The 24,517-nt window shown below is 44.4% G+C and overlaps 2 protein-coding genes across 3 annotated transcripts in view; both read right to left on the reverse strand.

Moving 5' to 3' along the window:
• Nucleotides 1-9,980, reverse strand: part of LOC129837981 (cell adhesion molecule 4-like) — a 290,305-nt gene extending 280,325 nt beyond the window's left edge. Inside the window, exon 1 of one of the 2 annotated variants that reach the window (XM_055904586.1) lies at nucleotides 9,633-9,975. In XM_055904586.1, coding sequence (XP_055760561.1) covers nucleotides 9,633-9,705 — 73 coding nt within the window. In that variant the 5' untranslated portion in view covers nucleotides 9,706-9,975. Of the gene's footprint in view, nucleotides 1-9,632 lie in introns of both variants that reach the window. The other variant, XM_055904587.1, reaches the window with a different exon arrangement.
• A 3,180-nt stretch (nucleotides 9,981-13,160) lies between these two features.
• LOC129838080 (carcinoembryonic antigen-related cell adhesion molecule 18-like) lies at nucleotides 13,161-24,422 on the reverse strand. Its single transcript, XM_055904775.1, has 7 exons — nucleotides 24,269-24,422; nucleotides 22,486-22,607; nucleotides 21,935-22,139; nucleotides 20,914-21,059; nucleotides 19,448-19,592; nucleotides 18,350-18,503; nucleotides 13,161-14,010 (listed from the first exon to the last, which is right to left on the reverse strand). Exons 1-7 carry the CDS (start codon nucleotides 24,324-24,326, stop codon nucleotides 13,923-13,925), a joined length of 918 nt encoding a protein of 305 aa, XP_055760750.1. The 5' UTR covers nucleotides 24,327-24,422; the 3' UTR covers nucleotides 13,161-13,922.
• Nucleotides 24,423-24,517: the final 95 nt, after the last annotated feature.

Genomic DNA, 24,517 nt, shown 5'->3' on the forward strand with positions numbered 1-24,517 from the left:
TACTGTGCTGTTCTACACACTATGTAAGTGGGACAATAGCTACCTGAGAGAATGACAGACAGTGTATATCATTGTGTGTGTGTGTGTGTGTGTGTGTGTGTGTGTGTGTGTGTGTGTGTGTGTGTATATATATATATAGAATGAGCTTATCGATCATGGCCTCTTTTCTCTGCGTAGTCTGTTGTGTTCACCTACACAGCACCCACTCCTCTCTACATGGCCATCGAGTCTCTCTCCCACTCCTCTTTCCACTCTGCCGCCTTGGATCTCTGTACATTGCCTGTGGTCACACCTCCGTTCTTAATCTCTCCACCTCTTTCTTCTTCTCTTCCTCCAGCTTTCTAGCTCTCGAGCGGCTAGATGTTCTGTACCATTTGGCCATCAGATTTGCCACCAATGCTCGTTATAGGACACATCACTGCACTCTATACTCCTCTGTAAACTGGTCATCTCTGTATACCCATCTCAAGACCCACTGGTTGTTGCTTATTTATAAAACCCTCTTAGGCCTCACTCCCCCCTTTCTGAGATATCTACTGCAGCCCTCATCCTCCACATACAACACTCGTTCTGCCAGACACATTTCGGTAAAGGTCCCCAAAGCAGACACATCCCTGGGTCACTTCTCTTTTCAGTTCACTGCAGCTAGCGACTGGAACGAACTGCAACAAACGCTCAAACTGGACAGTTTTAGCTCAATCTCTTCATTCAAAGACTCAATTATGGACACTTACTGACAGTTGTGTCTGCTTTGCATTTCTACCTTCTTGCCCTTTGTGCTGCTGTCTGTGCCCAATAATGTGTGTACCCTGTTTTGTGCTGCTGTCTGTGCCCAATAATGTGTGTACCCTGTTTTGTGCTGCTGTCTGTGCCCAATAATGTGTGTACCCTGTTTTGTGCAGCTGTCTGTGCCCAATAATGTGTGTACCCTGTTTTGTGCTGCTGTCTGTGCCCAATAATGTGTGTACCCTGTTTTGTGCTGCTGTCTGTGCCCAATAATGTGTGTACCCTGTTTTGTGCTGCTGTCTGTGCCCAATAATGTTTGTACCCTGTTTTGTGCTGTCATGTGTTGCTGCCATGCTATGTTGTCGTCTTTGGTCTCTCTTTATGTAGTGTTGTCTCTCTTGTCGTGATGTGTGTTTTGTCCTATATTTTTATTTACATTTATTTTTAATCCCAACAGGAGGCTTTTTGCCTTTTGGTAGGCTGTCATTGTAAATAAGAATTTGTTCTTAACTTACTTGCCTAGTAAAATAAAGGTTAAATAAAAATAACAAGGCTCTGCACAGACAGATTCATCTCCCTTGTCTTTCTCCACCCTTCCATTTTCAACTCCAAATCCTGCAATCATTCACTCGTTTGTTGGAGTCCTCTCTCCGTCTCACACCCCGGCTCTCAGCCGGTCCGCTCCACTGGTCTGTGACGTATGCTCAGGGCTCCTTCCCTCCTTTCCCAGCTTCCCTCTTTCCCAGGCCCAACAAGCAGCAATATACACCCTCCTCTTTCTCCTCTCTACCCTCTCTTCTCCAATCACCCTCTCCCTGCCCAGCATAAACCCCCTCCAACAGAGCCAGACTCCAGGAGAACTGGTCTGCGTGTCATGCCCTGCTGAGATAGCCTCACCTGGGCTAATCTCTGTGCCTCTCATCCCCCTGACCCTGGAGGAGCCCCTAATATAGCCCATTCATAATCTGTACTCAGACTCTACTCATCATGAGCTAACGATGGGAGACAGTATTAGCCCCATTACACTGTTGTGCCTTTACACTCCAATGTAAGACGGCTAGTCACTCATCACAGGTGATTTGAAGTGTGTGCGTGTGTCTGTGTGAGTGGGCGTGCTTCTGTCTGTCTCTCTCTTCATCCTCATCACCCAATGGGAGGCATGTATTAGCTCCGGCGCTCAAGCAGCGCCCAAGTTCCAACACTCCAATTTGAGATGGGTGGCCTTTCAGTTCAATCAGCTCCTATCATCCAATCAAGGCTGGCGAGGGCTCTAACGCCATCTGAGTGGGTATAATCCCTGTGGTTACAGTGTTACCGGGGGCCCTCCATCCCGCCGTGTTAGTGCCAGGCCATCCGGGAGTCAGGGAGACAGGTGTCAGCAGGGTGGAGCAGGGTGTTAAACAAGCACGGGGGGCAAAGGGGGGGGGCGGTGTTTACCCAGAGTCATGGCAACAGTGTCCTCAGAAGGAAGGAATGTTCACGTTTGTGACTTCCCCTTCTTCAAGATCTATATCCTGTTTTCTCTTTAGCCCTGTTTCTCTCTCTCTCTTTCCCACTCCCTGTCCCTAGTTCTCTCATTGTCCCTGTTTCTTGCTATTGTTGAATTCAATTCCGAGGTCCTTCACATAAGAGTGTGGCGCACAAAGAACACACAGCAGTAGCACCTATACTACACAGAGTGCCAAGCGATGGTGAAGTGGGAATCGATGCTCTGATTTCACAATCACAACAGCAAAACAAACAGACAGACAGACAGACGTAAGGAACATAAAGAGCACCGGCCCAAGAGACAGAAGGTCAGAACATACAGAGGGATATGAAAAGGCTGTCACAGTTTACTGACCAAGAAGCTGAGAAGAGCAGACACTCAGCGGGAGATTAAACAACAGATTGATTGACAGGCTGAGAGAGCCAGAAAATAAGAATGTCCTTGACATCTCCTCTTCACCATAACATCTTCCCAGAGAAGTTGGTGGAAAGCCAATTCCTCAGACATAGACATGTCATAAGGACAGCTTAGGTAAATCACTGTTATTATTAGCATGTTTAGCACTCTCTGAGGAGAGGTCAATTATTCTAAATTAACTTCCACTTTAAACAATCAAGTCAAAATATATTTTTTAAATAATCCCTCACAAATCCAGATTTTTTTTTCTTGGACTGAAAATAAACAAATAAATTAGTTATCTGACTAAAATCATCAACATGGTTACCTTCTGCATTTCCGATGCCAGTGTCCACAATATATTTATATCATGTCAACTTCTCACTAAGGACAGATCAGCTACTGTAAGTAGTAAACAGGAAGTGAACTATGGCATGTGACTGACGGCCAAGTCTGATAGAAGCCAAGTCATCTCAATAATCTCAAAGTGGCTTCCTCTCTTCCTCTCCTTCCCTCCTTCTGCAGTCTGCACTAACATTGATGAGCTAGACATTCCTGATGGGCTTCTACCATGTTGCTTTCACATATCCTGTGTTTTCAGATCAGTGTGTAGAGGAAGGGAGAAAAGACTAAGAGGAATATACTTAAGACTTGAGATATTGCCCATATTTCCATAGTTCCATTGTTATGGATGAGACGATGGGCTAGTTGGAAATGAGAGAATCATTACAGTAAAATGCATCACCTGCACTAAACAGTCAGCTAGGAAATCTTCAATCCATGAGTAATGGAACCATAAAACCAAAGGGGAAAGAATAAAACTCGCCCACGTTACGCTCCGTAACTCACTCTCTCTTGCTTTCTCTCGTTCACCGTTGTGACTTTGTGAAAAGCGACACACTCAAATTTGTTTATGAGTTGATCCCTTCAGTGTCCCGTAGTGCAGAAGACAGAGCTTCTGTTTTGACAGCAGATAGCCTTTAAACTAAATCAGCTGATCAAACTGCTGTGATACTGCCGTGCCAGGCTGAATACAAACAAACCTGAGTATTGCCCCAATCATGTTGACTTGACGGGCACGCCAGCACCGTATGACAACGTTTGATTTTCTCATCGTGTAGTCCCACTAGAGAGGAATCATGAAGTAAGGATGTACTACAGAGAAATGCCAACATTGGCATCGCTCAAGAACTTTATTATGGCACGCGTGTGAGAAGGGGAGGACGTCCCACTATTTTAATTAAATTGTCGACTACTTTATTTTATTTGGAGTAGAATTATCCTCAAAGGTTTGGATCAAAGGATAAAATCTTGGCTTACGCTGAAGACTCCTTCGACGCATTAAAGAACAAAGTGGTGAGCTGAACTAGTGATTCCGGCGTAATCTAGAAGAAAGCACAAGTGAATCCTACTCTGACATGATGCAAACTATGCCTGACAAGCATAAAAAAACGACTCAGGATGACAGAGCGTCTTGCGTAATCACTCATCTTCTTGCATTAGACAGTAACCTGATCAAACTGTGTCAGCTGTCCTCTGAAGTCGCAGTGTGTGTGTGTGTATATGCCTGCTTCCCTATATGTTAGTGTGTTTAAGGCAGAATAAGACGGTGACTCACACCGACATTGATTTATACTCGGCGCATGTGAATGTGTACGTGCGCACACCGACGATAATTGGTATTCAAATCTTCTCCCCCCAAGTCCATCCAATTGCTGCCGTTTTTTCACCCACCCGTGCCTTTAGCAGATCCATGGCCCAGATGCATGATGACAAGGGCTCAAACAGATGGCTCTCATTGCACGCAGTCACATAAACAAATGGAGGTGATTAAATGCCCAGAGGTGATAGGAGCAGCAGTAAAAGCAGACTGGCTGGGGTGCAGTGTGGTGGTAGTGGTGCTGGTAGCAACAGACGTGGAGTTATCAGTATTAGGAGCTCTGCAGTATGGCAACTGCTCGGCCTCCGACTGCAAGCCACTACAGAAGGTAGTGTGTACGGCTAAGTGCATCACTGGGGCCAAGCTTCCTGCCATCCAGGACCTCTATACCAGGCGGTATCAGAGGAAGGCCCTAAAAGTTGTCAATGACTCCAGCCACCCCAGTCATATACTGTTCTCTCTGCTACCGCACGGCAAGCGGTACCGGAGTGCCAAGTCTAGGTCAAAAAGGCTTCTTAACAGCTTCTACCCCCAAGCCATAAGACTACTGAACATCAAATCAAATGGCTACCTGGACTATTTGCATTGCCCCCCTCTTTTACGCTGCTGCCACTCTCTGTTATTATCTATGCATAAGTCACTTGAATAACTCTACCTGCATGTACAGTTGAAGTCGGAAGTTTACATACACTTAGGTTGGAGTCATTAAAACTCGTTTTTCAACCACTCCACAAATTTCTTGTTAACAAACTATAGTTTTGGCAAGTCGTTTAGGACATCTACTTTGTGCATGACACAAGTCATTTTTCCAACAATTGTTTACAGACAGATTATTTCACTTATAATTCACTGTATCACAACTCCAGTGGGTCAGGAGTTTACATACACTAAGTTGACTGTGCCTTTAAACAGCTTGGAAAATTCCAGAAAATTATGTCATGGCTTTAGAAGCTTCCGATAGGCTAATTGACATCATTTGAGTCAATTGGAGGTGTACCTGTGGATGTATTTCAAGGCCTACCTTCAAACTCAGTGCCTCTTCGCTTGACATCATGGGAAAATCTAAAGAAATCAGCCAAGACCTCATAAAAAAAAGTCTGGTTCATCCTTGGGAGCAATTTCCAAACGCCTGAAGGTACCACATTCATCTGTACAACAATAGTACGCAAGTATAAACACCATGGGACCACATCAGCCGTCATACCGCTCAGGAAGGAGAAGCGTTCTGTCTCCTAGAGATGAACATACTTTGGTGCGAAAAGTGAAAATCAGTCCCAGAACAACAGCAAAGGACCTTGTGAAGATGCTGGAGGAAACAGGTACAAAAGTATCTATATCCACAGTAAAACAAGTCCTATATCGACATAACCTGAAAGGCCACTCAGCAAGGAAGAAGCCACTGCTCCAAAACCGCCATAAAAAAGACAGACTACGGTTTGCAACTGCACATGGGGACAAAGATTGTACTTTTTGGAGAAATGTCCTCTGGTCTGATGAAACAAAAATAGAACTGTTTGGCCATAATGACCATGGTTATGTTTGGAGGAAAAAGGGGGAGGCTTGCAAGCCGAAGAACACCATCCTAACCGTGAAGCACGGGGGTGGCAGCATCATGTTGTGGGGGTGCTTTGCTGCAGAAGGGACCGGTGCACTTCACAAAATAGATGGCATCATAAGGATGTAAAATTATGTGGGATATACTGAAGCAACATCTCAAGACATCAGTCAGGAAGTTGATGCTTGGTCGCAAATGGGTCTTCCAAATGGACAATGACCTCAAGCATACTTCCAAAGTTGTGGCAAAATGGCTCAAGGACAACAAAGTCAAGGTATTGGAGTGGCCATCACAAAGGCCTGACCTCAATCCTAAAGAAAATTTGTGGGCAGAACTGAAAAAGCGTGTGCGAGCAAGGAGGCCTACAAACCTGACTCAGTTACACCAGCTCTGTCAGGAGGAATGGGCCAAAATTCTCCCAACGTATTGTGGGAAGCTTGTGGAAGGCTACCCGAAACGTTTGACCCAAGTTAAACATTTTAAAGGCAATGCTACAAAATGCTAATTGAGTGTATGTAAACTTCTGACCCACTGGGAATGTGATGAAAGAAATAAAAGCTGAAATAAATAATTTTCTCTACTATTATTCTGACATTTCACATTCTTAAAATAAAGTGGTAATGCTAACTGACCTAAAACAGGAAATATTTACCTGGATTAAATGTCAGGAATTGTGAAAAACTGAGTTGAAATGTATTTGGTTAAGGTGTATGTAAACTTCTGACTTCAACTGTATAACCAGAGCCCCCGCACATTGGCTCTGTACCGGTACCCCCTGTATGTAGCCAAGCTATTGCTTTTTTACTGCTGCTCCTTAATTATTTGTTACTTTTATTTCTTAATTTTGTAGGTATTATTCTTAAAACTGAATTGTTGGTTAAGGGCTTGTAAGTAAGCATTTCACTGTAAGGTCTATGCCTGTTGTATTCCGCACATGTGACAAATACAATTTGATTTGCTCTGGCAGTTTGGCCTGCAGCTGTAGTGGATCACCCACACACACCAGAACCCCGATACAGAGCTCTCAGTGTGCGTGTGTGTCCCTCAGGCTTGTCCAGCAGAAACGCGCTGGGAAGTCATCCTTGCCTCTGCTTTTTTTCTGTCTCTCTCTGTGTCTCTCTCTCTGTGTCTCTCTCTCTGTGTCTCTCTCTCTGTGTCTCTCTCTCTGTGTCTCTCTCTCTGTGTCTCTCTCTCTGTGTCTCTCTCTCTCTCTGTGTCTCTCTCTCTCTCTGTGTCTCTCTCTCTCTCTGTGTCTCTCTCTCTCTCTGTGTCTCTCTCTCTCTCTGTGTCTCTCTCTCTCTCTGTGTCTCTCTCTCTCTCTGTGTCTCTCTCTCTCTCTGTGTCTCTCTCTCTCTCTGTGTCTCTCTCTCTCTCTGTGTCTCTCTCTCTCTCTGTGTCTCTCTCTCTCTCTGTGTCTCTCTCTCTCTCTGTGTCTCTCTCTCTCTCTGTGTCTCTCTCTCTCTGTGTCTCTCTGTGTCTCTCTGTGTCTCTCTGTGTCTCTCTGTGTCTCTCTGTGTCTCTCTCCTCTCTCTCTCTCTCTCTCTCTCTCTCTCTCTCTCTCTCTCTCTCTCTCTCTCTCTCTCTCTCTCTCTCTCTCTCTCTCTCTCTCTCTCTCTCTCTCTCTCTCTCTCTCTCTCTCTCTCTCTCTCTCTCTCTCTCTCTCTCTCTCTCTCTCCTCTCTCTCTCTCTCTCTCATCTCTCTCTCTCTCTCTCTCTCTCTCTCTCTCTCTCCTCTCTCTCCTCTCTCTCTCTCTCTCTCTCTCTCTCTCTCTCTCTCTCTCTCTCTCTCAGAGGGCCTCTCTTTTTCCACCTTCCCCTCGTCTCCCTCCTCCACCTCCCCTCTAAATTAGTTTTCCTGATTTGCATGATGAAGGGGTGTTGAAAACCAGCCATCTCTCCAGCTCCATCTCCTCACTGTCGCTCTGCCTCTCCTCCTTTCCCCCAACCCCCTCTTTCTATCGCTCTCCTCCATCTCCCTACCCCATTCCAGCTCCCCATAAACTCGACCACGTTACATGTCATGATTCCTTACTCCCCTCGGCTGACTCCCCACCCCCCAGCCCTGTCACTAGCTTGATTAATGACAGTGATCACCAACCAGGCCCCAGCCAAGGCAGCCTGCAGCTCTGGCAAAACCCTGCACTGTAAGCAGCACAAACACACACCTTTCTCTCTTACTCCAGTAAAGGATACATGCACACACAATAACACACTCATGCATATAACATCATTCTCTCTCTCTCTCCCTCTCTTGGCTATAGAGCAGCAGCTGTGGAATACACACATAGGGGTATGGAGGAAAGACTAATGTTTCTCCAACAGTAGACATCATCGACAGGCACAGCACCGCTCTGTGACAATACACTACAGTATGGAAGCAAGATCTTAACCCATTTACTGCCTTGCTAGAAGCATAATCAATATTACTGAATATAAAGACATCTGCCTACACTACAGTAATATAACTTAGTAATAGCTAATGGGTACCATATGGGAACCTATAAAACAAGACTATCCACACAACCCACTTCTAATTCCTGTGTTAGAATCATGAGAATTGTAACTCATTCTAATAAACATTGACACAAGCTGAGCTAAAGCAATTCCTCTCGGATACAAACAGATGGCGAAACCAAAGCCATGCAGTAAAAGAGTAAGTTGTCTTGGAGATGTCATATTAATCCACATTCCCAATGTGCAGCACATGCACTTCTCATGGGATGGTGAGCATGAAATAGGCTGTCCCTATGGGAACAGAAGGGAACAGGTTGGGACTATCCCTAGGCACACAGACATACAAGGGAGAAAGGACAATAGTAGCCTCCAGGGTGCCTGGCTGGCTTTAACGATCATTCTGCAATACAACATTTATAGATATCAGACCAGCTGATAAGGTGTTGAGAACTCAAAGCTTCCAGAACACATAATGTGGAGAATGTCAGAAAATGTGTAGTAATCTATCAGACGAACATATGAGGCTAGGGATACTGGGCTAGCACACTGCGACTGTCTGTCCCCAGAACCCAGGCAAGCAAAATGACTCTGCCGAGGACGCTGTCAGCAGTGACTGACTGGACAGAGAATGTGTGGTAGTAGTCGGCTTCTCCGCTCTGCTGCGGTATTTGTTATGAGGCAGGCATGTGGCTGAATCGATATTCACACTGTGCGGTTACATAGCCTATGCGCATGACGTGCACAGTCGTATATCTAGCTATACACCCCGTTATGTGTTTCCCAACTATGTTCTGTCGATACAAATGATGAAGTGGAAGACGTATAGGTTATGGAGTATGATGGCGATGCAATGTACAATTCAATATCATATAAGATCTGAATACTGGCCAAAAGGTACGATGGTGGCAATAGATTTTTACTTTTTGTTTTCAATATGGGGTCGTAACAACGCATGTTTGCATATAATACTGCCTGTCCAAACACAGAAAATAAACCATGCAGCATCAATATATCGATGTGTAGGTTAAACATCAACGATGTGTGTTCAATGAGATACAGACCACATCGGGCTTAGAACGCTTCACAGAAGACCGCAGGAGGCGCGTAATCACACATACACAATCACCACTGTCCCAGGCAGGCAGCGCGCAAGTCCTATCCACTGACAAAATATCCCATTTACAGGGCGAAAAAGCCTGCGGTGCATATTTAGCGTTTAGGTTGTCACACACTCCTTTCAACTTGAATAGTCAACAAAAAATCAGGGCAAGTCCCTACAGAAAGTATGATGTCTTTCTTTACGAGCAGATAGACCATTCTTTATATCATTCCCAAATAGAAAATGTTCTTACCTGTCCCCACAAGAGATAGCAAAGTGATGACAGACAGGGGAACGCAGTAGTTCCAAACGGCCGTAAATGCCATCTTTGATAGTCCCGCTGATCTCTTTTTGATATTCCTCTTCCTTGGAGAAATCAAAGTGACCTGAACCCGCAGGTTCACCCGCGAATAAAGCCTGTAGTGTGTCTGGTTCTGTTTAACAACATTCGCGGGGGTCTTTTAACATACAAAAAAAAGTGCTTACAACTAGACACATACGCCCACTTTTTTCTCTCGTTGACGTTACTAAACGACCGTGGTTCTGACAGTTTTTCTTGGTTACTTAAAGATGTAAATATATTTTTAAAGCAGGCAGAGAGGGCGGAACTCGGAACTGTTCTCTGACCAATAAGAAGCAAGGAGCAGGTGGAGGATTGTATATCAAGATGAGGGTGGGTTCAGAAAACAAGGGGAGAGAGAGGGAGAAAACATACTACAATCAATCAATCAATCAATCAATCAATGCAGGCAGGCAGGCAGGCAGGCAGGCAGGCAGGCAGGCAGGCAGGCAGGCAGGCAGGCAGGCAGGCAGGCAGGCAGGCAGGCAGGCAGGCAGGCAGGCAGGCAGGCAGGCAGGCAGGCAGGCAGGCAGGCAGGCAGGCAGGCAGGCAGGCAGGCAGGCAGGCAGGCAGGCAGGCAGGCAGGCAGGCAGGCAGGCAGGCAGGCAGGCAGGCAACTATAAACCCGATTGATAACAAACATTAATAGCCTACCAAATAAAAGCCAACATTTATAATTATAAGACTGTTTGGTATTCAATGAGATGTATTTACAAATATATGTATATATACACAGTATGTTATTGTAACATTCAAAACATACCAGGCTGAAGATTAAAATGATGTGCTATCCTGGCCATATACATGGAGGCTATAGACCTTATTGTCGATCAAAGGAATTTATTAGACCTAGTTTGATATTGGAGTAGCCTAGGAGTAAACAAAAAACTTGTGTTTGTGTTCTAAATGTAAAGTGAAATCATCAGTGTAGTGTAGATGGGAGCACTAGCCTAAATAACGCTGTATTTAATCAAATTACCGCTTGGAATAGCGCTAATGGAATGAAACCAACAAAACTCTCCAGCGGTTTCAAATCCTTATTCTAGACAGAGCTTGGGGGCGCTAACGATTGAATAAGAAGCACCGGAGACTCAGTTTACCGTCGTGCTGTGGTTGCACTGCACCCCGAATTGAGTTTTCCAGTCAGAGCGTGGCACCAAACGGGCCTATTATGAAAATTGTATTTTCTTTTGAATATACCTCAGTGAATATTTTATTATACGTGAATGAAAATGTTTCAAAGTAAGTGTTTGGCGACACCTTTGGATGAGTAAAGTGCATAGCATGTGAGATCAGCTCGGAACATGAGCCTGTAATTAACATGTATTTGTTAATTAATTAATTCAGCCTGAAAATTATAATGTATTTGAAGCAGGGCACATTCTCATTTTCAGCTTTGAAAATTGCTCGATGGAAATGCTGTAGCCCTAAGCCTGAATGTTCCTCTAAAATTGTTACATAAAAAGTGGCTTGTCTCAGTCTCCATAATAAGCCCATCTGTATAAATTATTCTGCCCCGTAGTCATGGGTAGCCTGACATGATTGTATGCTACTGATTTACCCATCTGTACTTCTCCCGCTCAACCTCACTTCCGTTCCTTCTGTCTTTTGATTTCTACTTGTCCCACGCCGAGATATGTTCGCTTTCATCATGTTGTTTTGGCTAGGATAATATCCGCCCCCCGCATTTCGCGTCGCGTTTCATTTTCCCCTGTCACTTTCTCTCGGAGTGTTTGTTCCCTTGTTGGCGGGAGTCAGCGACGGCTCCCCCGCACCAGATTCGGCATTGTTGGAGAGTAATGATGGGGGAATTACCTGCCTCCAGCAAAAACCTAACTTTCATTTCAACCCATACATTCCTACATACATGCAATTTAACAGAATAGAGACCACGTGTTCTAAACAATGTCTTTGAGCGGGCCCTAGTTGCTATATTATTCAAGAGAACTATACATGCTCTAGTCATTCTCATTCCAATGGAGATGTCCACTGAGACAGGCTTCCATAGACCGGTATATTGCTGCTGTCCATCTTGCTGAAACATGTTGCACTCTAGTTCACAGCAGGGTTTATCCTTGACTGCAGGTCTAGTAGCATCAGCTAGTCACCCTAATGTAGGCTAATGTAATAACCAATGTGTGGTTATGGGTATACTTATCACTATATTGTGCATGGATATTCTTAGGAAACAGAATGATAAATACTTGGTGTAAGGTAATAACAACGATTCCTAACAATTATTCCTATATGATATGTGAGGTAAAAGTGTAGCTGGTCATCTTTTTGTAAGCCTACTCCAATCCTACGACCTTTAGCTACTGACATGAGGTCAGAAGCCAGACTCTGCCATTGTCCAAGGGCAGCCCTCAACTTTACCTGGTGACATTAGAAGGGCAAGCTGATTCTAGGTCAGTGCCTAGGGGCCAGAGCTATCCAAACACAACCATGGAGGCAGAAAGCCCTCATGCGACTGACCTCACTGTAGTCTAGTAGTCCTTGGGCCATCCTGTTGAACCAGAAACATCCATGAAGGCGTATGCTTTTTACCCATAAATGCCTCAAAGGCCAAAATAAAACGCTGTTCGCTGGCATTTCAAATGAAGAGCACTTCAAATTTCCAAATGGTATTTTGATGAAGCATGACTGTTTTATGGACTTTTGGCTACAGCGTTTTGACCTCAGCCTTTACAGCTAGGACACACAAATAGCCTGTAAAAAGCCAGACGGTGGCTGGAGAAGGAGCTGCAGTGAAGACTTGAATAATCAGTTTAATAACATTATCCTGGCTGTGCTCTGTAGCGCGTGGACGGTACCCTTTAATGGAGTGTCATTGTTAAACCACAGCATCTCCTTCCCGTTATTAACGGCAGCCTACCTTTAACCACACACATAATAAAACATCAACAGACAGGCCAGGCTTAATTAAATAAATAGTTATAAGAGCCGTTATAGTGATAAGCGGTGATGCAAATATGTTAAGGTTACAAGGCAACAGAGGAGAAAATGAAAGAATGAAGTTGTAGCCTGGCTGGGAGAGGGACAGTTATTAATGGTGCTGTAGGATGCAGTGGGAAAAGAACGATGTGTAACCACATACATAGCCTCACTTAAAACAATGGGTAGGTGCCTCAAGGTTGTCTGTTTGTCTTCTGTTATTGGGTTATTGACTGGGCATATCATATGCAGGCTCTCTCTCCATGGTTAGATGGTGTGAGTGAGGTGCAGTAAAGGTTAGCTGTAGAGGAAGGCCTTGCAGAATGGATAGGAAGTGGAGGGAACTGAGGTTATAGAGAGGATAGGAGGTCAAGAGGCCATTGGATGTACTGTATGTGTCCAAGCTTGTACCAGCATCCAGCTTTCACAGCATTGTCAGTACTCCTCCCCCTCTCGTTATGTCCTACATTTAAATCAATGATAAAAGACACTGGGGAATTACTAATAGAATTTCTCAAATCAACTTTATATATCATGACTATTAAAAGTACAGGGAATACAGCAAATAGATAGCTCTGAGGGTAATTTTTGAAAGTGCTTCAGTTGTCATTGGAATATAGAGATAGAAAATAATCTACAAGTGTACATCTTGTCTGTATACTTTGAAGTGCATCACCACTACTATGCTACATAAGGTTATACATTTCCTTGAAAAATAATCCACACCAATATTCTACACCACGTAAAAGCATTGAGGGGAAAAGGCACATTTGTGATACAGCAGTCACATTATACTTGCAACATAAGAGGCATTCCTTTTTGTGAGCCCAAGGCTGCAAGAGTGGTGGTGGTGAGCAGTTTAACTCAAGGTAACCTCCTGAAACCTGTCTGCAGCTGCTCAGGGTTCACACAGTATATAAGACTCCTCCCCCTCGCCTTGCCTCAGATAAGAAAGTGAATGTCAATTTTGCAGGTTGCGAGATCAATAAAGAGAAAATTGCACACCTTTTGTTCAAGAACACTTCAGCCAGCCCCGTTGGAAGCAAACCACCCCAGTAAAACAATCATTTGTCTCCGTCCTCTTACACGCAGCCAGCCTTTGATAATAGCTTCGATTTTACTCTGCATCCTGGCTCACTGCAACTCTGCATCCATAACCCAGGCACCTCTCCTCCCACCTTGACATCTTCCCTCCTTCCTATTCCTCACTCCCTTTCACCATCTTTCTCCATTTGTTCCCCTACTTCTCCTCTCCATCTCTTGGCGCGGTCACACCAGTGGTTGTTTGTCTCCACTGGTAGAGGCCAGAGACTCCACACTGGCTGTGTAGATGGGCTTCTTCTGAGAGTGGTCATCACTGGAGGTAGAGAGAGGGGGAGGAGAGAAAGAGTGAGTTGCACCATTATTTGTAAATGGACTGCCCAGAGAACCCCAGAGGAAAGGGGACTACCTAGTCAGTTGAATGCCTTCAACTGAAATGTGTCTTCTGCATTTAACCCAACCCCTTTGAATTAGGAGAGAAAGATAGAGAGTTGCACCATTATTTGTAAATGGACTGCCCAGAGAACCACAGAGGAGAGAACTACATTTAAAAGAGAACAAATAGACTGCCAACCAGTGATCTACAGAATATACTGTAGGTCAAACACAGAGATGTAAAGAGCAACCTAACCTCAATAGCTTTCATATATTATATAAGACAGAATACCTATTACAGAAAGCATGTACTGTACTCATGTTGTAATCACCCTGATATGAGGTTGACCAACATAAGTTGTGGGTCACAATGTGTCTGATTACTGTGTATTTATTATGATTTTAACAGTATATACTATATGACCACAGTATCCTTTACATGTTTTGCAAGAGTCTGGTGAAAACACACCCACATGAAAAAAATACTATAGTATAAATACTATAGTATGCATTGTAGTGATTTGCGGACTACAGTCTGCAAAACACTACAGTGAATACTGTAGTACTTAGTGTAGTATATACAGTCAACTCTATTTACAGTATAAATACAGTAGTAAAAGAAAACATGTAGTATATACTACAGTAATTAATGTAGTCTTTTTGTGGACTGTAGTATAATGTAGTGTTTTTGTAAACATTACTGTTGTGTTTTTGCAGACGTTACTGTAGTGTTCACTATACTGTTTGTTTTATTATCTTTGACATAGAAGTGAAGGCTTTCTCTTAGAAGAAACCTACTAGAGAAATTCTAAGAGCAGATTTTCCAGAACCTGTAAGTCGGTAGGACTGGGGTCTGAACGTCAGCTCTTTTCTCTAACCTGTAAGTAGGTAGGACTGGGGTCTGAACGTCAGCTCTTTTCTCTAACCTGTAAGTAGGCAGGACTGGGGTCTGAACGTCAGCTCTTTTCTCTAACCTGTAAGTAGGTAGGACTGGGGTCTGAACGTCAGCTCTTTTCTCTAACCTGTAAGTCGGTAGGACTGGGGTCTGAACGTCAGCTCTTTTCTCTAACCTGTAAGTAGGTAGGACTGGGGTCTGAACGTCAGCTCTTTTCTCTAACCTGTAAGTAGGTAGGACTGGGGCCTGAACGTCAGCTCTTTTCTCTAACCTGTAAGTAGGTAGGACTGGGGTCTGAACGTCAGCTCTTTTCTCTGACCTGTAAGTAGGTAGGACTGGGGTCTGAACGTCAGCTCTTTTCTCTGACCTGTAAGTAGGTAGGACTGGGGTCTGAACGTCAGCTCTTTTCTCTAACCTGTAAGTAGGTAGGACTGGGGTCTGAACGTCAGCTCTTTTCTCTAACCTGTAAGTAGGTAGGACTGGGGTCTGAACGTCAGCTCTTTTCTCTAACCTGTAAGTAGGTAGGACTGGGGTCTGAACGTCAGCTCTTTTCTCTGACCTGTAAGTAGGTAGGACTGGGGTCTGAACGTCAGCTCTTTTCTCTGACCTGTAAGTAGGTAGGACTGGGGTCTGAACGTCAGCTCTTTTCTCTGACCTGTAAGTAGGTAGGACTGGGGTCTGAACGTCAGCTCTTTTCTCTGACCTGTAAGTAGGTAGGACTGGGGTCTGAACGTCAGCTCTTTTCTCTAACCTGTAAGTAGGTAGGACTGGGGTCTGAACGTCAGCTCTTTTCTCTAACCTGTAAGTAGGTAGGACTGGGGTCTGAACGTCAGCTCTTTTCTCTGACCTGTAAGTAGGTAGGACTGGGGTCTGAACGTCAGCTCTTTTCTCTGACCTGTAAGTAGGTAGGACTGGGGTCTGAAAGTCAGCTCTTTTCTCTAACCTGTAAGTAGGTAGGACTGGGGTCTGAACGTCAGCTCTTTTCTCTAACCTGTAAGTAGGTAGGACTGGGGTCTGAACGTCAGCTCTTTTCTCTGACCTGTAAGTAGGTAGGACTGGGGTCTGAACGTCAGCTCTTTTCTCTAACCTGTAAGTAGGTAGGACTGGGGTCTGAACGTCAGCTCTTTTCTCTAACCTGTAAGTAGGTAGGACTGGGGTCTGAACGTCAGCTCTTTTCTCTGACCTGTAAGTAGGTAGGACTGGGGTCTGAACGTCAGCTCTTTTCTCTAACCTGTAAGTAGGTAGGACTGGGGTCTGAACGTCAGCTCTTTTCTCTGACCTGTAAGTAGGTAGGACTGGGGTCTGAATGTCAGCTCTTTTCTCTGACCTGTAAGTAGGTAGGACTGGGGTCTGAACGTCAGCTCTTTTCTCTAACCTGTAAGTAGGTAGGACTGGGGTCTGAACGTCAGCTCTTTTCTCTAACCTGTAAGTAGGTAGGACTGGGGTCTGAACGTCAGCTCTTTTCTCTGACCTGTAAGTAGGTAGGACTGGGGTCTGAACGTCAGCTCTTTTCTCTAACCTGTAAGTAGGTAGGACTGGGGTCTGAACGTCAGCTCTTTTCTCTAACCTGTAAGTAGGTAGGACTGGGGTCTGAACGTCAGCTCTTTTCTCTGACCTGTAAGTAGGTAGGACTGGGGTCTGAACGTCAGCTCTTTTCTCTAACCTGTAAGTAGGTAGGACTGGGGTCTGAACGTCAACTCTTTTCTCTAACCTGTAAGTAGGTAGGACTGGGGTCTGAACGTCAGCTCTTTTCTCTAACCTGTAAGTAGGTAGGACTGGGGTCTGAACGTCAGCTCTTTTCTCTAACCTGTAAGTAGGTAGGACTGGGGTCTGAACGTCAGCTCTTTTCTCTAACCTGTAAGTAGGTAGGACTGGGGTCTGAACGTCAGCTCTTTTCTCTAACCTGTAAGTCGGTAGGACTGGGGTCTGAACGTCAGCTCTTTTCTCTAACCTGTAAGTCGGTAGGACTGGGGTCTGAACGTCAGCTCTTTTCTCTAACCTGTAAGTAGGTAGGACTGGGGTCTGAACGTCAGCTCTTTTCTCTGACCTGTAAGTAGGTAGGACTGGGGTCTGAACGTCAGCTCTTTTCTCTAACCTGTAAGTAGGTAGGACTGGGGTCTGAATGTCAGCTCTTTTCTCTAACCTGTAAGTAGGTAGGACTGGGGTCTGAACGTCAGCTCTTTTCTCTGACCTGTAAGTAGGTAGGACTGGGGTCTGAACGTCAGCTCTTTTCTCTGACCTGTAAGTAGGTAGGACTGGGGTCTGAACGTCAGCTCTTTTCTCTGACCTGTAAGTAGGTAGGACTGGGGTCTGAACGTCAGCTCTTTTCTCTAACCTGTAAGTAGGTAGGACTGGGGTCTGAACGTCAGCTCTTTTCTCTGACCTGTAAGTAGGTAGGACTGGGGTCTGAACGTCAGCTCTTTTCTCTAACCTGTAAGTAGGTAGGACTGGGGTCTGAACATCAGCTCTTTTCTCTGACCTGTAAGTAGGTAGGACTGGGGTCTGAACGTCAGCTCTTTTCTCTAACCTGTAAGTAGGTAGGACTGGGGTCTGAACGTCAGCTCTTTTCTCTGACCTGTAAGTAGGTAGGACTGGGGTCTGAACGTCAGCTCTTTTCTCTAACCTGTAAGTAGGTAGGACTGGGGTCTGAACGTCAGCTCTTTTCTCTAACCTGTAAGTAGGTAGGACTGGGGTCTGAACGTCAGCTCTTTTCTCTAACCTGTATGGAACACAATATATGGTCTATACTCGGCATGTAGATGTCTTACTTATAGGTGGCACAAATTGGGATAGGGGAATGGGCAGGGTATATGAAAATTAAATACTGTAGTATTTACCTTAGTTTAAAAAGTGTAGTGTTTTGCAGACATTACTGTAGTATTCTACAACATTCTAGTGAGTACTATACATGATCGAGGGATACTACAGTGTGTAGTATAGTTTTCTACAGTATACCACAGAATTCAACAGTAAGTACTGTAGTATTTTATATTAAGCTGTAGTATTTTTTCATGTGGGCAGGGAAGAGATCAGGGAGGAAGTCAGCGACTGGGTCGAGCTGGTCACCGCCACTGGGACGCAGCAGTCTACAAGAACACTGACACACACAGTAAATCCACCTTAGCCTTGGTACTATCGTAAGAGTCAGAGTGAAATATAAGGCAATAGATATAACATATTGGCCTGGCTATAACCTGAGATAAATGGAAGAGGGGATGGGAAGGAGATAAGAGAAAGGAGGGGGCACCACACACACACAGGGAGGGAGAGAGAGCGAGAGAGAGAGAGAGAGAGAGAGAGAGAGAGAGAGAGAGAGAGAGAGAGAGAGAGAGAGAGAGAGAGAGAGAGGTGAGAAGGGCACTATGCCACAGAGCTCAGCACTCACATGGGTCCCTTGGTGCTCTTGGCCTGCTTGGCCCTGCGGACCAGGAAGACGGTGATAGACAGGATGAGCACCAGGAGAACTGCCCCCGCCCCGGAGGTCATCAACACCAGGTTGGTGGAGTCGTACCAGGCTTGGTTGAGACGGCCGTTGGTGGCTGCAGACCGGAGAGTCACACACACTACAGGCTTTAATAGCGGATGATTCACAGACAGTTTATTTTGTTAGCCTAGCTCCATACTGTCCATGTTGTAGTGTATCCAACTCTTCTGGATAAGATGGTTATAATCTGAGCCTGCTGGTCATCTATGAACGTTTGAATGTCTTGAAAAACGATCTGGCCTTAATGGCCACATGCATCTCCACCCGGTACAGCCAGAAGAGCCTGATTCCTCTCTAGGTTTCTTCCTAGGTTCCTGCTTTTTAGGGAGTTTTTCCTAGCCTCTGTGCTGCTTCATCTGCATAGCTTGCTCTCTGGGGTTTTAGGCTGGGCATCTGTAAAGCACTGTGACAACTGCTGATGTAAAAAAGGGCTGTATTAAATACATGATTGATTAAAAATAGTGTAAAATGAAGTGCAATTAATTGTTCACTTTGATTGTTCACTTCGATTATTCACTTCCACTTCATACTGAAGCAGTGTCTTTACTGTTATAATTGACATGCATCCAGTTTGATTAGCGTAACTGACTTGGAGGCTAGATAATTGAAACGATTGTAATCGCAAGGATTATAATTGACTCTATATTGGCGATATGATCGTGTGGAAAAACCTGTGACCGTTAATGCAGCGTAATCATCTCACAGGTCGCTGATGAAAAATTGGATTAGCTGTAACGTAATGAGTCCTCTTCTTCAGTGACATATTTAGTGTCCTAAGACACGTCCTCTGCAGTGGCCAGTTCCTCTCCTCCATCACATAGCCGTAAGACCCTCGCCTTCATGGGAGCTCCTCCTCCCCATATGTGCCTTGGCCCTAACATCTGTTCTTCTCGCCCTCCCTCTTCTCCTTCCTGCATTCTAACCCCTACACATAATGTCCCTCTTCATAACCCCTGACCCCCGTAGTCCCCCCCTTCCTAACCCCTGTCCCCTACCTACCTGGCAGCACAGTGATGGAGATGGTGCTGCTCTTCTTCAGGCTGGACAGGGTGGGGTGCTCAGCCATGCAGGTGTAGTCTCCACCATCCTCCATCCTCACCTTCTTCAGCCTCAGCTTGGAGGAGGGCACGATCCAGTCCTCTCCCTGATAGAGGGAAGGATGGTGGATGAGAGAGAGGAGAGAGAGAGGGGAGTGCGAATGGAGGAGAAAGCGAGCGAACAAGTCAAGAAAACGTTTTCCAGTGTAGTTACAGTATGCGTGTTCCTCTGAGAGAAGCAATAAACTCCCAGACAAGGTGTATTTACCTGAACAAATTGAATAAATTCCACATAAACCCCATTCACTGACCTAGATGAGGCAATCAGCAAAGAATAGCACAGCAACACTGTTAACACAACACATAATGAGAAAACGGGAGGCACTGTGTACACAGAACTAGCTGCTGCGCTATTATTAAGAGGGAGAGTTAGACACAGTAGGGGAGGAATAATAGGAGAAACAGAATAGAAACAAACAAAAAAAATACATTACACCTTGCAAATGATTTGGCTCCTGGGATCTCACATTTTCCTGCCAAGAAAGTCCATTTCAATTTGAATGAGGGGCTGAATTAAGAGGATTTCCAGGAAAGGCCAGGTTTGGCCAAAACAGCATTCTGTATGCAAATCCACTGGCTCAGACGCATCCAGTCTCTTGCCTGCCTCCTATGGACATTACTGGAGACCGGGACTGTGCAGTCAGTCAGCAGCTGCCCATCAAATGGCCCATACTGTTTGTTTCTCTGCCCCTATAATTCCTTCCATCCCCATTCTTGAATATTTTCTACCCCAAATCCAAATGTATAAACAGTTATGCAAATAGTTATGAATGTGTGGACAGACTGGTTCAAAAGGTAGATGGAGGATATTCACAGTGATGGATATTGGAGGGGTATTCTTTCTAAAGACATTCAAATTCAGAAAAATGTATTGAAGTGAGGACTAACTTGATATTAAAGGTGTGAAATTGTATCAGGTCTGAAATAGTGGACCACAATGTGCTGAAGTAGTGATACCTTATTTTACCACTAGGGAGCAGCAAATCAATTCACCAAGGTCTTATTGTTGTATGCGTGGCCAGTCGGGGTTTGACATTTAGCATTGAGAGGTCTTAATTCCCCTGGGCATTTGGTTTGTGGCTTTGGTAACAGCAAGTTGAATAATTCAACAATGATTAACTGAACATTGAAAAATTATTAGGATTCTATCAACAGATTGGCTTTCAGGTTGCCACTTGTTGTCTAGACCTCATTAAACTATTAATCCTCTGTAAGTGTGCAAGCTGCTCTCAAGAAAGAGGAGGGCCCAAACCAGGGAATAACAATGAATACTGAGCACCTCTTATGGTGCTGAGAGAGAAAGAGGAGCGGGACAGAGAGTGAGAGATCGAGCGATAGAAGGCCAGATCCTGACAGACCCAAACTCACATATTTCTGCCAGAAGTATTGTGGTGCCTCAGAGGCTGTGGTGGAGCACTCCACCTCCACGTCGTCGCCTAGTGTCACAAGCAGGTTTTCCTTGATGAACTTCCGGCTGGAGGTGGACACATCATACACAGACAGCTCACGTATGTCTGAACAGGGGATCAGAAACACAGCAGGTTCAGGCAGAAATCAAGAAGAATGCATGCATGATGGTTTTAAGAGGTTTGAGTGCGTGTGTGCAGCTGTGCACGGTGTACAAGCATGCATACACATGAGTCAACAGAGCCATATCCCTGAGTATACTGCAGTATCGTGCCTCAAATCCTCTACAAATTACCCATGAGGAGGTAACAATCAGATAATGGTAATTGCCTTCATCTTCCTAAGTCCTCACAATGGTGCACTGTGGAGTGTGACGGTTCATTTTCTCCCTCTCTACGTCAACGGAACCATCTCCATGTGCCTTGGGCTCTCTCCTTCTGTCCACACAAATAATTCCCCAGTATTGATTGCTCCACAGGCAAAGAAGCCTATCAAAAGACATGACGGACAATTTGATCGCCCCTGTAGCGGGAGGGGAAATAGGCCTCACGCTATGACCACCCTTTCATGAGCCTTGTACAATATGTCTCTTCTTCTGGTTGCTTTGTATTTCTATCTATCCCCTGTGAATTTTCCTTTCTGGAACATTGTTTTTGAAAACAATGAGGAGAATGGATATACTGTACGGTGGAGTGGACAGCAGGCACTCCTCCTGGAGAGCTAGTACTGGGTGTGCAGGGGTTTGTTCCAGCACTACACTTCCAGCACTACACTCCAGATTCAGCTAATCAAGGTTCTGGGGAGCAGCTGATACAAATCAGGTATATTAAAGCAGGGTTGTACTAAAAGCCTGCATACCCAGCAGCTCTCCAGAAGGTTTGGCCTTTCCTGCGGTGCTGACTTATTTGCCATTTTAAAACATTATTTTAAAAAACAGCTGTTACAGACATGCATGTGACTATATTGCCCACCCCATACTCACATTCAACGGTGATAGCCAGGGGCTGGGAGGAGTTGTCGGGTGCCGTGGCGTTGTCTGCGACACAGCGGTAGAGTCCCTGGTGGAAGTAGCTGTGGATGCTGCGGATGGACAGAAGCAATTGGCTCGCCTGACGCCTCAAGATAACACCGGTGAAACATCGGCGGTACATGGACTCCTCCTCCAGCCGATACCACTTATTCATGTACTGATGGAGAGTAGGAGAGAGAGGAACAGTGAGAGAGAAACAGAGATTTACCTAATCTGCAAACAGCAGTCATATGCAGGACTGGCTCAGTGATATGAGTAGTAGTAGAGAGAATGATTACCTTCTTGGTCTGCACACATTGGTCATTTTATATACAACAAAATGATAAAGCTGAGCCCTGTTGACATAATTAAACATTCTGCACTAACTGAAGTCGAGTTCAAGTCATGTTTCGATAAGTGTAGCACCTCAACACGCTTTACTTCACATAGTTCAGCAACAGAATTGGCAATCATATAACGCAATTATAAGTAAAGTCAGAGGTAGAAGTAGCCTGTGTCCTGACCTTGGAAAACTTCTCAAAGTGGACTTGGCTGGTGTTGAGCTCCGAGTCAGAAAGCAGACATTCCAGGGTGACTTCATCGTTCTCCAGAACAGGCTTGTCTGGTCCCTTTATGACCAGGGCCGCTAGACAGCACAGACGAAGACAACAAGGACCAAATCAACACCATCATCATACACTTCAGTTGTCAATGCTAGTTTATTGTTTAGTTAATCTCGTCCCATGGCTGGTAGTAGACAAGATTATTGTTTAGCCCACCTATTGCTATAGTCATTCCAGTGGGGTTTTTGTTTGATAAGTATTTTGATACACTTCAGTGGATGGGCTGGTGCGCCTAACAAATCGGGCCACATATAGGGCATTAAACTGGGCTGTTGCAGCAGCTTACTGTTTGAGTGACAAATACATTGTTTTATTTTTATACAAGCTCTTCCTTTTCCTTCTCTTTGTCTGACTCAGACCGGACTGGCATTTAGCCAAACACAGCCAGATGAACAACAGGTTTGTCTACTTGACGAGGAGATGCTGGTATTAAAAGGTTGGTAGGAGGTCCCCTGCTGGACAAAGCGTTTTAGTGCAAAAACACAGACCAACCACGCACTTGCATTACTTGTCATAGGAGCTGAACAACACGTTGAAAGTTCACAATTTCACGGGGATGACTGTGGCATTATCGATCCACACCATGGTTAATGTTGAAGAAAAGCAGTTGGAAACATGTTTTCGATAGTGACAAAAAAACTAAACAGTGACTTAAATTGCTTTTCTCCACAAGCGTTGAGTCTCCAAGGTAAATCAAATCCCTTGGAGATGGATAGAGGCGCGGAGATTAATTTGATTTGTCACTTTCAATTTCGTATTCAGATAATTGGCTTTTCAGGGTAGTTCCGCTCTCAATTAAAAATGGAATCGATGACACAGGCACAAACAGAGACGATATAAAAATATATATATATACACATACATCTGCGTCGCCTGATTTTACGCAGCACTTGAGATCGTTTCAGCGCGACCAAATAAACACTTGCAAAACCGAGAACAAAATAATCTCTTTCCCATAATATACCAACCATGTGAGTATAAGCCCTTATGTGATGCCAACCCAGCTGTCCTACAATATCTTGTCAAGCAGTGGTGGAAAAAGTACCCAATTGTCATACTTGCGTAAAAGTAAAGATACCTTCATAAAAAATGACTAAAGTAAAAGTGAAAGTCACCCAGTAAAATACTACTTGAATAAAAGTCTAAAAGTATTTGGTTTTAAATCTACTTCAGTATCAAAAGTAAATGGAATTGCTCACATCTACTTCAGTATCAAAAGTCAAAGTAAAACACTCCAACATCATTTATAAAAGATGCGTTTGTGTTTAGTGAGTCCGCCAGAGCTGAGGCAGAGGGATGACAGGGACGTTCTCTTGATAAGTGCGTGAATTGGACCGTTTCTGTCCTGTTAAGCATTCAACATTTAAAGTGCTTTTGGGTGTCAGGGAAAATGTAAGGAGTAAAAAGTACATCAATTTATTTAGGAATGTAATGGAGTAAAAGTTGTCCGAAATATAAATAGTGAAGTAGAGATACTCCAAAAACGACTTAAGTAGTACTTTAAACTATTTTTACTTAAGTACTTTACACCACCGTTGTCAAGAAAACTAATTTGAAGAACAATGCTGAAGAGTTCACGTTTGCAGTTGAATCAAAACAAATAAGACTACATAAAATGTAAGTGTAAAGAGAGAGTAGAATAAAATGAAATTCACTCAGTTAAAGTAAATAAAATTATATTTACCAATACTGCTGTGAGCATGTGCAATTACTAAAATCGCAAAGAGTATAAAACCTCTCATGTTTGTTATTGAATTCTGGGTATGGATGAGTATTCCCACTCTGCTTCAGTGTCTGTATCTAAATACTGCAAATCCGCCTGACTGTCGAAAGGAACGTCTGGCACTGTACTTATTGATACTGGGGGAGGCGTGGCTTCCAATGTTGTCTTTCTTTCAAAGTTTGGAAACAAGCTTTACAAACACACATATAT

Source organism: Salvelinus fontinalis, chromosome 38 (assembly GCF_029448725.1).
Source record: "Salvelinus fontinalis isolate EN_2023a chromosome 38, ASM2944872v1, whole genome shotgun sequence".
Classification (NCBI taxonomy): domain Eukaryota; kingdom Metazoa; phylum Chordata; class Actinopteri; order Salmoniformes; family Salmonidae; genus Salvelinus; species Salvelinus fontinalis.

Excerpts from the sequence above, each read along its gene's own strand:
- LOC129838080 (XM_055904775.1), bottom strand. The coding sequence starts at position 24,326 with ATGAGAGGTTTTATACTCTTTGCGATTTTAGTAATTGCACATGCTCAC. Across the intron at positions 22,608-24,268 it reads ACATGCTCACAGCAGTATTG|CGGCCCTGGTCATAAAGGGA; the intron begins GTAAATATAATT and ends TGTGCTGTCTAG. Across the intron at positions 19,593-20,913 it reads AATACTTCTGGCAGAAATAT|GGAGAGGACTGGATCGTGCC; the intron begins GTGAGTTTGGGT and ends TCCCTCTATCAG.